Source organism: Glycine max, chromosome 15, assembly GCF_000004515.6.
Source record: "Glycine max cultivar Williams 82 chromosome 15, Glycine_max_v4.0, whole genome shotgun sequence".
In the NCBI taxonomy this organism is placed as follows: domain Eukaryota; kingdom Viridiplantae; phylum Streptophyta; class Magnoliopsida; order Fabales; family Fabaceae; genus Glycine; species Glycine max.
In genome coordinates this window covers 10309684-10325633 of record NC_038251.2, presented here as the reverse complement: position 1 = coordinate 10325633, position 15950 = coordinate 10309684, and the positions used below count along the sequence as shown (strand labels likewise).

Below are 15950 nucleotides of genomic sequence, written 5' to 3'. Positions count from 1 at the left end.
GTTTACCTGAGGATAACTACACAAACATAAATTACAAATAATTTTACTCAGTTGTAATACTCATTTAGTTCTTAAACATTAAGAAATTTTTAAAAAAAATTATCGACCAAATAAAATAAGTGACATAAAAAAATAGAATTTGTGTACTTAACCACTTTGCCAACCAACTATTTGGAGCCAAATTATTGTTAGGGAACCTATCCCCTCATCATTAAGCAATAGGCACGCACCACTCTACTCCATTATCTCAAACATCACACGCCATGTTAATGTCACATGTTGATGTTACTCTGTCTTCCAGTTTATCATACGTACCTTTAACTATAAAACAAAAATTAGTTTGTCAATCGTCATAATAATATATCAATTATACAATTAACTTTAAACTAGTGTAAATGTAAAAAACATGAAAAAATATAAATTAAAAAGGATTAATTTGATTGATACGTTCATTGTTATTTTTATGATAATACAACATAAATTAAAATATAAAAGTTCATGTGCTTAAAAATTTTAATTTTAAAATGTTAACAATTCATTTAATCGGTAGGAATTACTTACTAATGATTTATAAATTTTGTTTTTATCACTGATTACAAAATTTAAATATTGGTAAAACATAAAATAAAAATGCCAATTAAATAATTAATTCAAGAACAAAATATTAATTTAATAGAAAAACTCGTAAAAAATTATGTCATAAAATGAAAAGAATGACTGATTGTGTGATAATTTCGTTATTTTGGGGATCTTATTTTGTTTTCAGTGTTTTGTTTTAGGTCTTATTTTCAGTGTGTTATTTATCTTACAAACTATTAATTCAATACGAACTTGATTACTAGGATTTCATTATTATTAGTTGATAAACCCTATAGATGATTTTGTAAAAATGTTTTGACATGAATGAAATAAAATTGTAATTTTTTCTTAAGTATAAAATTACTTATTACCCTTTCAAAAAAAAGTACTTATTAATTATCTTTCGGATTTATATAGTTAAGTACTCCAGAATATATATCCAAGCTTAACTCGCTACGTCAAGTATACATCAATTAGTTGTCATTGTGCATATGTATAAACAGTTTACATTCCCATTCATACACAAAATATCTAAAAGCTAAGGGTGATACAATCACTCCCACTATCCTACTTAGGATTGGTGCTAGGACAAGTTAGAAACATGCATGTTTAATTTAATCTATATGCATTATCTGAAATTTTAACAAGGCTTAGTTTGACCCAAATTTGAATACTAATATAATACTCATCTCACAGTATATATATAAACAAATAATATATAAAGACACTGTAATTGTATCAATTTATACTTCAATATTTTAAAAGAAACAATCATACTCGATTAGCGTGTTTGCTTTTACATGTGAGAAATTCATGTGTTTCACGTCAAATCATGTAGAAGATCAAGTAAATCAAAGCAACTCTTTTTATTACTTGGATTTAACATGCGTATATGCAAGTGGCGATCGCGAATCTAAAGTAATAGTAAGCTCTAACAAGTGTAGAAGCACGAGCTACCGTTTACATTGGACAGAAATTCTGGTAGAAGCACGAGCTACCATTTACATTGGACAGAAATTCTGGTGCATGTGCTTGTTGCTGGGGCAGAATCTTTGTGTAGGGAAAATAGGACTATATAATCATCACGTTCGGTATAACTAATATTATTTTGATTCTAGTCAAATTGAAATTAAATTCCTTAAATAAAATATTAGATTTGAGTTGTGTTATAGAAAAAAATATAACAAAAAAAGATATTTCAATAAAATTATTTTTAAAAAATCAATCATAAACAAAATTGAAGACAAAGAACCTATGAATACTTTCTAAGTTCGTATCTATAATATATATATAAAAAAATAAAAAATTGCACTTGATCCAGTAGGATTTTAAATTGCGATTGTATTCTAAATGTTGTTACCTGACCCGCTGATACGATTGCAATGTCTAATGACAATCATACAATGCGATCCACAATAATGTCAAAAACCCAAACCATACAACTTTTGAAAACTTGCATTCAGCATATGTTTGAAATGCAGCATTTTGAAAGAAAATACTACTTTTAAAAATTATTCAAAAAGTTAATTATAAGTAAACTACTATTTCTTCATAATAAGTTTAATTAAACACAAATTGAGGAATGTGGGATAGTGGATATGCTCCGGAAGGAAGGTAAGCAATTGTCTAAAATACAAGAGACTCTCGAAACAATAGAGAGTAGTAATATTTTTTTTTACAGGGAGTTGTCAACGTATATACTTTTTTTTTTTTGTTAGCAAGTTACATTATTAATATATTATATTTTAAGATGATATTTAGTTATAGCTTGTTAATATATTCATGTACTTTTATTTTATAGTATGAGTATATTCATTTATATATTTTTAAATAATCTTTAGTTATAATATATTAACGTACTCATATTAAAAAGATAAGAGTATTTACATTAGTCAATCTCTTTTTTTATAATTTTTAATTTACAAAAAAGTGTTAAATAAAAATTTAATATTAATTTATTGATAATATAAAAACCTCCAACACTCTTTATATTTTGAAAATATGAAAATCAGTAAAATTTCTAAGAATATTTAGAATTATTCTTAAAAATATGGTTTTGTGAAAGTAGTTTGAATTCGGGTGTTAAAAATTGAAGCAAACGGATTATAAATTATCAAACCAATAACTTAAACCAAAAATTGCAAAAACAAAAAAAATCTAAAAAACCGCTTATTATTTCAATTTGGTTCAATTTTCAAACTTTGTTAAAAACACAAACTAAACCGGAAAAATTACATATTATAATTATATTAATCTTTATTGTGATAATTAATAATAGGTATTAAATCATTTATTTTTTTTACAATGTTTATTTTACTTTCATATGTTAAAAAAGAATATACTAATATTGTTAAATAATAATGTTTATATGTCAAATGATGCACAAATTAATTATTGTTATGTTATAAAAAGAGTTGGTAATAGCATTTTATTTTATGTTAATGTTAAATAGAAGTGAAAATAATATTTTTTAAGTAAAATATGTTAAAATAAAATTTAATAAAAATAAAATTCATTTTTAAAATAATATAGCATATACAAAAATTATGATGTAAGTTTAGTTAATAGATTTAAATTATAATAATAGATTTAAAAAATAATCGTGAAATTAGATCGAACCGTAAAAGATTGATTTGGTCTAATTTGGATTTGATTTTATATTTTCATCCAACCATATCTTTATTTTATATTTGATTTGAATGATTTTTTATTTAAAAATTAAATTGAACTCTATTGTGAACACTCCTAATTTGAATGGCTAATTAAAAAAAACAAGTATTTTTAAAAATATGATATTTAATATATTAAAAAAAGAATAATTTAATACTTTTGTTTTCTAAATTTTAATTGGTGTCCAAAAAAAATATCAAACGACCAAGATGAGTAATTCAAGGAATAATATAAAGTAATTCTCTCGTTTCTTATTATAAGGTTAAATTTACTAATTCATTAGAATATTACTTAATTTTAATTTAGTTGAGTGCATTAAATTTTCTTAAATTAGGATTTTTTTAAAGCTATTTTTATTTACAAAACTTATAAATATTGATGAGTTATGTTTTCCTCATTATTATGTCGTCATCCTAATGAAGGGTTGTTTTGTAAAAAAGTAATTCATATATGAGATTTTTAGATTGAACCTAATAATAAGGATAAAGTTACACTTTTAATGTAAATATTATACTAATAGGAACTAAATGGAGTATAAAAAAACGTTTAAAATAAAGAATGTGTGTGTTTGATAAATGTTTAAAAGTTGACTGTTGCTTCCTACACTTCTAATGTTTCTTCTTGCATCTTTTTTATGCTTTTGGAATACCTAATTCGGAATGCTAAATTACATTCCTGAAAGGTCTTTTTGAAATGCAAATTTATATTCCAAAAATACTTTTCAAGAATTTAATTTTACATTCCAAAATAGGTGCATGGCACAAATGAATGGTGCAGGGGGAAAAAAAGATTGTCTGAGAAACTGAAAACCAAGCTAACTACAAAGTTGGGCTGATTGGGCCAGCTTTCATGGGTCATGAGGTAAATGATTGGACTAACCTGTCCTGATTACGTTGTGCCTTTCTTTGGAAATTACTGTTTAGACACTCCTTCTCACTTTTTGTTCCCAATCTACCCCACTTTAAACACACTCCCCCTCTGTTCCTCTCATATAATCATGTTCCGGAAAAAAGAAAAAAAATAACTACAGGACTCTTGCGTTCACACGTACGATACTATAATAATCATAAGTATAAGGAAAATCAAAAAATAATTTCCATGGAGTCTTACACAGTGATCATTATGAGTTACGACGTTAGCGTATGAGGCGTGGTTATATTCTTTTAGGGATGAAGCTCAAGATATGCCTTATCCCAAAACCAAAGAAAAGTACATAAAAGTAATACCCCTATTTACATACATATAGAACCATTATTCGATAGTTTCTTGTTTGATGTTATGCATACTCACAAAACATACATTCTCCTTTTGGTAGTGCGCCCCACCACTTGTTTGACATTAAGCAGTGGTCATATAAATATTTTAATGAACAAGTCTTTGTTGAGACAGAAAGAAAAAGTAGATATACAGAAACAAAGAACAACGCAAGGTAGATGAGTAATTGTAACACCGTGGATATTGGCAATTGCATATCCAAACAAACTAATGCCGTCACAGTGTCCTTTGGCGAGACGATGTTGTTGCCGTTTGTTTATTTAAAAGAATTCAATTTTGTGAAGAGGTTATTCTTTGGGTAACCTAATTTTGTGCAGTGGTTATTTATTTGGGTTTTAGATTTTGAATTTTGTCACAAGTGCAAGAGTTAGAATGGAGTGTTTGGAAAAACATCGTGGGATGAGGGGGAGTGTGTTTTTTGAGGAAGAGTCCTAAAGACAACAGACCACAAGGGCAGTGTGTTTTGCAGGGTAATTTGGGGGGAAATGACAAAAGGGGAGTGTATTGATATAAAAGGGGAGTAGATATAGCATTTGCAATTTAAGCAATTCATTTTTTTTTATCTTACATTGGTTCCTACAATCATATCATCCTTAAACAATTCATATTTTACTCTAGTGATATAACTTTAAACAACACTTAAATTACTCTCTTAAATGATCTTTTAATGGCAAGATTTTTTTTTTTTACTCAAGTAGTCAAAGCTTAACTACAATTCAATATGACAAACAAATTATCTCCAATAATAATAATAAGTTAAGTAATAATATCTAAAAAATGTGATCTTAGTAAATTCCTTGTAGAATCAATTTGAATGAATTTAAACTGGTCCGGTTAATTCCCAGAATAGATTTATTTGTTTTTTTTGAAAAAGAGAAAGATTTGAACGCGGTAGAATATTGTTGGTGATGTATTTTAAGAATGTACAAGATTTTGCCTAAAAATATTTACTAATTTTGTTTGTCTTTTATTTGTATTTTGTCAATTGTAAGCCTATAACTTCGAAAGTATTTTTTCTTATTTTAATTATCCGATTCATCAAGAGAATGAAATTTTGATTAATTCGAAGTTAAGTCAAAAAATAAATAAAGTTAAATAAAAAATATTTTTGTAAGGATTAAACTTGAGTATTACTGAAACGATTAAATCTTAACTTAATTATATTAATCACTTGTTTTAAAGTATTTGAATTAGTTTTATAATTAAAAAAAAGTATTTGAATAAGCTATTATTGTGTTGCGTGAGTAGTTGAATATTTACGTTTCTTAATGTGCTGCATGATAACGCCGTGTCATGTAAAATCCAATGGACACTAACCTTAATATAAACTTTGGGCTGACTTAGCTCAACTTTCTTGTTCAACAATTTTCCAGTCCAATTCGATAATTGCAGCCTCTTGTTGTCTCTTTCATGCTCACCTATGTTTTCTTCATCATCAAATTGTGTTTGTTTGTAATTATAAAGTTGAGAAAAAAATGATGATATTGTATCATATGTTATTGGATGAATTTTATGTAAAATTTATTGAAAAAAAATATTTGTTCCCTATTTAGTACGTGTATTACTAACAAACCCTTTATTAAATTTTGTGCTGACAATAATGATGGTTTTTCATTCTGAATTATGCAATTCTAGATTTGATGGATAAAGAATATCTAATTGTCACTTGAGAAAGAAAAGGTAATTTTAATAATGTTTTCCCACTTAAGGAACAATTTTTTCAGTGAGGGGAGAAAAAGGAATACTAATGACAAAGCTATATAATTCACACAGTTTGATATTTATGGAGAAATATTCACGTCTCAAATCTTCTAAAAATAAAGTCAAATTAAAATATATAAATAAGAAGCAACACTCACCTATTAAACTATGTTTTGGGATTGAGTTAGGCTTCTCATATTTAAAAAAATCTTAATTATGTGAAAAAATATTTTAAAAAAAATTCTTTCACGTAATAAACTTAAATAAGTAATTATTTTTCTGAAATAAACTCAAGGACGTCCTAAAAGAAAGTTTATACTTCCATCTGATATTCATTGTAGCATCCAGCCGTTGAATGCTAGCCTTAGCTAGTGTTTGTTCGGAAAATCTTAAAAATCATTTTCAGAAATCTTTTTTTCTAAAAAAAAAAGAGTTTGATATGAATATCTTAAAAATCATTTTCAGAAAAAAAAATTTAAGGGATCATTTTCAGAAATCTAACATTTTATAGGAATTGTTTTTAATTAATTTTTCCATTAAAACTCTTATACGAAAAGGAGTGAGAATCCAATATTCTTGTGAAGGGACAAAATGTTTTTTTAAATATTATGCTTTTTCATTCTCGAAAGTATCTTAAACATACCAAATATATTTATGGCATAACTATAAAAATATGATTTCTAACTAATATAATTTTCAGAAAACATATTCCCGGGATAAAAAAAATATACAAAACTTTCTCAACAACTACATTTGTGGTGAAACCATCTTAGTATAGAAAAGTTGAGATATCTCATTAAATAGACAATTTTGTTAGTTATCTATAGGGATTTAAGACGTATCAAGGATTTATAATACTCATTTCCCACAGACAATGCAATTGATATTCTAAGTTTCACCTTATTTCTATATGGAAAGAAAAGCGATCATATTTACTCTTCTTCCATTCTAACATAGTAGTACCATTAATTTGTTTCTCAGTTACACCTCTTTAATTACTTTTTCCTATTTTCAAAATTGGTTGCTACTTTCGAATCCATCAAAAGAAGCCGTCACCAAATCAATGTCTAAAAAGGGGTAAACTTTTGCCATATCTTCGTTGAATGAATTGACAAAATGATTGGAATTTGAATCCGATTCCCTGAAATGTCAAAAGACAAAGTAATTTTTCATTAATCAAGTTATTCTTGGCATGTTCTGTACTTTTTAACACAGCACCCATCCATATCTTTACCACATGATCCATATCCACATCTCCTCTTTTCGTTTAATTTTAAATCTTTTTGCCAAAATATGGGCTTTTTATGTTCAGGAATCTACCATTTAACAATTTCTTTGTTAGTGAATCTGGAAAATGAAGGTTACAACTTTCAATGTTACTTGAACATTTAGGATCAGGTGTTCTTTAGAGTTAAAAGAAAATGAATGAAAGCTAAATAAGATAAAAGTTTTGAATTAAAGTAAAATATGAAACTTGGGATTCTTTTTTTTTTCACTCTATTACTGTTCATTTTTTTTCTTTTTCACCCTCTTTTTCCACATACTAACGGGACCTTAGTGTGAAACTGATTCTGCTGTAGCGCTTCAATTAGTGTTGGAAGGTGTTTTTTTTCATTATGATGCTTCAATTATCAATCACATAAGATCTTTCATAAGCAATCGTGAGTCCAATGAATGTGTAGATTCACTAGCTAAGAGTTGATGCCATTTCTGTATCAATTTTGAGGGTGTAGTTTTCTCTTGTGTTTTCTTTTGTATTTTTCACTGGTAAAGAAACATATGCTAAGATTTAGAACATCAAAGAAAGTTATAACAAATTATATATTTTTTTAAAATATAAAATGATCCCATCGGTTTAGTCCATTTAAGATTCAGTTTATGTTTTAGATGAATATAATAAGTTTGATCCCTAAAATAAAGAGTTTTTTTTTTCAAGAATCCTATAGTAAAAATACGCGGATAAGGCCTAAATAGTAATTTTATAAATAATTAAAAAAAATGAAAAATATATAAAATTAGAAGAAAAAATTAACTTTATTTTTTAAACTAAAATTTATCGCATTAAAATATAACAACATTTTAAACATAATAAATTAACAATAAAAATATAAACTAAATAGAAAATCTTAATATAAGATATTAATAATACGTATATTAAACTTATTTTCGTACTCTCTGTTCTGTAGCTGAGTATTGAGCGCGAATGGGGAATCTTGATCTTATAATAGCAACCTAGTCTCCACCTATCACAGGAAGCAGATTACTTGGCCCTACATCATTATTCAACGTATTTACTAATAGTGATTTAACCCAACAAATAATTTTCAAACTTATAATCAATTACATAATTTTAAGGACTTTTGGGAAAAATATCAACCTAGCCATAACTTGTTATATAAAACTAAATACATCAATCAATAAAAGTCTAAATCCAAAAAGTTCAACATTGTCCCTTGAACAATATTTATTAAGCTTTAATTTGTTATATAAAACTAAATACATCAATCAATAAAAGTCTAAATCCAAAAAGTTCAACATTGTCCCTTGAGCAATATTTATTAAGCTTTAATTTGTTATATAAAACTAAATACATCAATCAATAAAAGTCTAAATCCAAAAAATTCAACATTGTCCCTTGAGCAATATTTATTAAGCTTTAATTTGTTATATAAAACTAAATACATCAATCAATAAAAGTCTAAATCCAAAAAGTTCAAGGGGCCCCTTGAGCAATATTTATTAAGCTTTAATTTGTTTTGCGATTCATTTTTGAATATATAACTTTGTGACCATAATCATTAACCATGAGATGTAAGATAAATTATATTATGTAATATTTAATTCATCAATGATGATATAAAATAACAAACAATTTAATTGTATGATCACAATGTAAGAAAATAAGTAGAGGTGTTATACAATTAACTCAATCCATCCTCAACCCACAAAAAAATGAGTTGGGTTGGATTGTGTTGAATATATTTTTATATTGGATTGATAATTTCAACATAATATTGTGTGTTGGATTGGGTTGGTATGTAAACTTATTTAAAAATAAATAAAAAATTTAATCATTTAGTTTGTTTTAAAATTTTCTCAAATTTTATAATCAAGTATAATTAAGAAAAGAGAAAAAATGTTATAAAACTAGTAAATAAAAAAATACTCGAGACATGATGATAAAAAAAGTGTAAGTATTAAATGTAGTTTAAGAAGGGAACTATTTGATGGATCAACCCAATTTAACTCATATCACAAATTAATAGGTTCAATGGTTAGACTATATGGGTTGGAAGTTAGTGGGTTCAAATGTGCAAACCTTCCCAATTCATTTGAGTAGGTTATGTGGGTTAACCCATCAATATATACAAGTATTATAACATCATAATTCTATACAAGAAAACTCACTTGTATGCAAACAACATTTCTACTAAAAGAAACAAACATCTTTCTCAAGAGAATCCGCCAACATAATAATACATCAAAGTATATGTTTTTTACTCAAAACTTATGATGAGTTTGATTTAGATGATGAAAATAAATATTTTTTTAATTAAAGTATAAAAGATGCAAGTCTCATGAGGAATCCAATTTTTTTCCCTCTTATTTCTCTCATATTTCCCTAAACCTTAAAGTAAAGTAATTTCCTTTAACATAAAGAACTCATATATTCCATAAAAAGTATTTCCTCCCTTCTAAAACTATAGATGTTTTACAAATTTAAGACTGAATTCACAACTTTTTCCAACTATACCCTTGTTTACAATTATTATTAGTAGATTGAATAACTTTTGTTATCCAAGATAAACATCAATAACTAATCGGTCATAAATAAAAATGTTCACTTAAGATTATCTTTAGACTCTTCATTATCAAAATATTTATAGCTAATGGTGATTCCAACAACATAATTAAATAGAAATATTTTAATCTAAAATTTTATCAATTAATATTTTTTAATGAGTGTGCATTAACCTTAGGCATCTATACTTTTGAAAAGGAAGGAATACTTTTTATGGACAAACACCATTGCAATGTTTAAATAATTGGGAATGGAGGTAGCAATTTTTCAATTAAAAATAAATGTTTTTTAATCTTTTAAATTCTTTAAGTTAGAAGTAATTATAACTTACCATTTCAATTATTAACTATGTATTCCATTGCGTACTTGCATTAATGGTTACAACATAAAAGTTAAATGTGATACTTGCGGCCACCCACACTCGTTTACAAATTAATGCTTCAATGTTTATTGATTCAACTTCACATTTAGTTGCTAGTTGAAATTTATAACTTAATCAGAAATTCAAATGAAACAATAAATAAGAATATGACGAAATTATAAACTAAAAATAGTGGCATTCCTCCTCATGTAGGAAGTCTATGAAACTGAATACAAGCTTTGCTTATTTAAATTGAGTTACTTTGCGTTTAAAATGAAAATTGTTATTGTCAAGTGACTATTTGAACGGTAAAACTGTTAATAATTTTTTCTGTTCCGATATAAATATTGTATGTAAAAAAAGTATATCATAAAATAAGTGTCATATTAGTTTTTAATATAACATTAGTTATTTTTCTTCATTAATATTTTAATAAGTATTATTTTAATTTTTCAATATAATAAAAATGTTAGTTTTTAATATATTATTAATTATTTATCTTCATTAATATCTATTTATTAATTTTTTATTTTATATAAAAAAACCTAGTACGACTCTTATTTAAAGACAAAGGAAGTAATAATTATGCAAAACCGTGATGAATTAAAAATGGTACCTATGTCTTTCTTGAATAAACCAATAAAAAATATAATCACATGTAGTTGCAACTTTCACCTTACAGATAATATGTAATAGATAATACTACCTTTGTATCTAAATATAATATTTTTTAATTAATTATCCTCATTATGAAAATTGGATAATTTAGTAACATTAAATTTATTAGTATTTCGTAATATTTTTTTAAAAAAAATTACCTTAAAATTTATTGAAACTAAATTATTAAAACTCATCATCTCTTTCTTTCTACTTAATTACTTTTTACCTTATTAATTATTGTGTGTTAGTCTTATTCTCTAATCTTTATAAGAGCTAATATATTTATATTTTGATAAAAAAAAATAATTATTACAAAAGACAATTTAAGAAAAGAATAATTTTTTATAATAAAATCTTATATTTAGAGACGAAAGTAATATGACTCATTGTTTAAGATTTTGTTAGTTTTTACTTGTTAAACTAAAAATTAGAGAGCCTGAGGGATGTTTTGGAATAAGCTAAGCTCTTATATATAGTGAGTGGCCTATCCATTATGCCCACAATCAATCCTTTTTTATTCTCATCAACGAGATTGCGTAACATTTCTTCACAAGCAAAAAAGAAAAATAATCCAACGCTTAAAGTTGATTTTTTGGCAGCCTAACTCTTTCTCCCTAAGCATATGTCGAATGAGGAGCAACCACAAGATTTCTAAAGTCACTTTTATTGTCAACTTTTTGACGAAAGTGGGTAAAAATAAAAAACAAAATACCCAAATAGTGTAATATGAAAACAATTTACATGGTAGGTTTTTCTGTTGCTTAACATGTAGGGAGGTACTTCAAGTGTCTTTTTTCTTCTACGTTTGGCTTGTAGTAAGAGACATCATGGTGAATGAGAGAACCTGTTTGTGTTTAGTATGTGGTAATAATTTTTTAATTGAGTGTGATAAGTTTACATTAACAAGAGTAACTTAAGTGAAGTATCATACTTTGAAGCAAGCACAAATAATGGATGCTGCAATGAATATACGAGATAGAGTATAGAAAACATCCTTTTAAAATATATGTTTTAGTGAAATCCCTCCCCAAGCAATAAAAAATATCACCTATAATAAGAATGCCCATTGCCCAAGCCTTGTCATAACCATAATAAAGGTGGAACAAAGGCATACTCATTTCCTTTGGTTGAATTAAATACATGCAAATCCATTATAAAAATTGTCCATAGACGATCAAAGTTATCAAAGAAGTGTCAAATTATTTCCCATAAACATAATAGGTTTTCTTATTCAGGATGACACCTCCTGTCATGAGACAAACAAAGGACCAAAAATATCATTTAGAGTGACATTTCCTATGCAATCCCTAATTAGCCTTTGTCCTAGGCCCATTAATAAAAAAGTTATTGACATTATATGTGTGTATGTGTTGAGGGGTATACATTTACAACCACTATTTGAATAAATTAATGGTAACAAAAATGTGAAGACACCAATGAGATTTTATTTATTAAATTTTCAAAATTCATGTTGCCCAATCCATCCTTGCATTGACTTCATTCTTAATATTTTCTCTTTTTTTTCCTCTTATTTCTATGAAAAAAAGTTACGTACTAATAGTGTAAAAAAATTTACATAATCATATGATGACAATTTATCATATATAAAAAAATCATTGATTTTTAAAATAACTATCTCTTAGTAATTTAAACAGTAATTTGTGTTTTGATGACAATGTAAGACTATTTTACACTGTGAGTGCATCAAACATTAAACTTTATTTTTGTTATTATGTTAATATTTGAATTGAATTGTGGTGAATAACATATTGCTTATATAAAATTGTTTCAATAGAAAATATTAACAATTATGGTTTGGTAACATTTACTCTCATGTTATGCATTATAATACACAACTTGGACATTAAGACTCATTTTACTTACTTTTTATTAAATATTCTAATTTTTCTCTCATTTGAATGTGTATTTACTAAGTTTTCTCTCATAACCATTTCTAACTATCTTCTTACTTCATGTTGGTTACAAAATATCTTTTAATTTGCTTTCTTTTATCTTCATTTTAAATTGATTTTTAAAAATTTATTAAAAGAATTTATTATTAAGTAAAAATAATCTTATATCATAATTTATTTTTACTATAAATCTCATATATAATTAATATATATTTTTATAAATTATAATTATAAGAATATTTATTTATTATAAATTTTAATTATATTAAGTGTAAATTTATGTATCATTGTGCTATTAAACTTATATACTAGTTAAAACTTAATGGCTAAATTACTTTGTGTTTAGATTAGATTCAATTTTTTCATTATCAATTTGAATTTCACCTTGAAAGTTAAAGTGATAAATATTCCTAGTTGCTTTCACTTAACTACCATAATTTTGGAGGGATAATCAATTCTAGAAGGTATCCAACATTAGTCTCTTAATCTTCTTATTTAGATTCATAGTTTTATGCTTTTATTTTTTTAAAAAAATTAATTTATAATTTTAATTAAAAAAATTGTACAATTTAACAATTTGTAACTGAATATCAAAAGTCAATTTTAAACATGTATAGTTTATTTTCGAAATTCAAATATGCTCATAATACATATATGATATATCATTTTCTACTTTTAAATACATTTAAATTGGTTATAATATTATTTGTGATAGTTTTTAACCAGCTTCATAAAAAATTCCGTCATTCATTAAAATTATTAACAATTTTAATTTTAAACTAACGGAAAGATAGAATTGAACTAAATTAAAACATAAATGATTAAATTATAATTCCAAATTAAATTTAAGAGAAATAGGATAAAAGATTAAAAATACTACTATATTTTAGCCTATCTTAATCAAGTACGTTAATCAAAGTCCGATTTTAAATCATTTTGTTGAAAATTGAAACCTCTCATTAAAACGACATTTTCGTAGCTTAATTATTCTTTTTGCCCACATGGTTTGTCATCACCACGTTTTCTTGAGCAACCTCAACACTTCTCAGAGAAAAAACCGTCCACTCTCTGACGACAACAGTGATAAGTGTCTCCCACTACCATCCATTTGCTAACCCTGCTTTCTGCTTCTTCACTGTATCATTTGCATTATTTCTATCATTCACCCCTTTCTCCATTGGATCCAAATTTACCAACTTTTCTTAATATCATCTCATAAAGTCACCATTTTTCCTTCCCTTTTGAGGTATGTGTCCCCCCCCCCCCCCCCCCCCCCTCTCTCTCTTATGCTTAACTTGAAGGGTGTTGTACTGTTGTTGTTCCTTTGTTTTGATTCATCACTTCACCATCTGGTTGGTTGATGTAAAATTAGTTCCTAGCTGCAAAATAAAAAATAAAAAAGTGTGCTTGATCTTGGTAACATACTTTATAGTTTATAGTTTATACCCCTTTTTCACATTTCCATTTTTAAAAAATTAAATCAAAGAAGAGAAAAACTGCTGAAGCAAGTAATGGGGTTTAGTTTTCTTGAGTTCCATTTCATTTGATATGCTTTTCTTTTGCTGCTCTTTTATCATTTACCTTGGAGACCAAGTGGGGTATAACTCCAAAAACTAAATCTTTATTGGATTGGGTGTGTTCTGTTCTATCCAATTCTGCAGGTGAAGTGAGAGCTGGGAAACAAAACATGTCTAGGGCATTGGTTCATTTGTTGGGTGTTTTGTGGCTATGTTGTTGGCTGGCATCAACTGGAGAGTCCCAAATAGAGTACCTGAGATACAAAGATCCGAAGCAACCGGTTCCAACTCGGGTTAGGGACTTGATGAGTCGAATGACTTTGGAGGAGAAGATTGGTCAAATGGTTCAAATTGATAGGAGTGTTGCCAATGCTAATGTTATGAAAACCAGCTTCATAGGTAGGAATTAAGAACTCCTAGCTTGTTTTCTCTTCTCAGTTAATAGTATTTGAATTCATTCTGTAATTTTACGTCTAGGACTAGCAAATTTTCGGTATGCAGTTATCTTTCTTTCTCTATCTTTTTTTTTTTCAATTTTCCCCCTTATTTTTGCTTAAATTAGGAATTAGGTAAATTAATCATACATGCCAGATGTCTTGCTTCAAAGGAAAGGGAGTACATATTCCAGGGATACAGAGAAAATTTCCCTTGTCTATGCAATTAACTACTTTGCAACCAAACTTACAGTTTTCTGTTTTCCTTTTGAATTGCATTGCATTTGATTGTTTGGAACTCTGATTAATCTTTCAAACTATGTTTTTCAATATTTGCTTGACATTCTTTCAAACTATATTGTAAATATGAACACTAAAACACAGGAAAGGGATCTCCGAGAAAGTAGGAAAGTTGCCACCTTTACTCAATAGGCTTTTAGATCTTTTTAGTTTTATAATCTCATAAGATCTTTATTACCTAAATAGGAAATTGAAGTGAAGCCAGGAATGAGTAATTGATGAAAAAATTAAGAATTGGAAATAAAAGGAGATTATCATTAAGAGACACTATCAATTAACTGGTTCTTTAAATTGTGTGCAGGGAGTGTATTGAGTGGTGGCGGTAGTGAACCCCTTCCAAGGGCTACTGCTGAAGATTGGGTTAATATGATAAATGATTTTCAGAAAGGAGCTCTTGAGAGTAGATTGGGCATACCAATGATCTATGGTATTGATGCTGTTCATGGACATAATAATGTCTATAATGCTACCATATTTCCCCATAATGTTGGGCTTGGATGTACCAGGCAAGTATAAGATTTATTATCATTTTTTTTACTGTTTGTATGGAGACAGGGACAACATTTGATACTAGATTTTCATATGCAACCTGATAATTTACGTATCTCAAAGTTCTTGTCACCTGAACCATTTCACCGGCTATATACTTGGGTGAGAAGGGAGTCGTTGTATAAAATTTACTCCCAATTCAGTAGGTTTAAAACTTAGTTGATCTTAATTTTAATGGTGTTGTATTGG

At 26.8% G+C, this 15950-nt stretch overlaps 1 protein-coding gene across 1 annotated transcript in view; it reads left to right on the top strand.

The window, feature by feature from the left end:
• Positions 1 to 13948: 13948 nt before the first annotated feature.
• The window catches only part of LOC100806362 (lysosomal beta glucosidase), a 6038-nt gene continuing 4036 nt past the window's right edge, over positions 13949 to 15950 (top strand). The window contains exons 1-3 of the mRNA XM_041010107.1: positions 13949 to 14207; positions 14623 to 14877; positions 15514 to 15722. Of these exons, the coding sequence (XP_040866041.1) occupies positions 14649 to 14877; positions 15514 to 15722 (438 nt within the window). The 5' untranslated portion in view covers positions 13949 to 14207; positions 14623 to 14648. The remainder of the gene's footprint in view (positions 14208 to 14622; positions 14878 to 15513; positions 15723 to 15950) is intronic.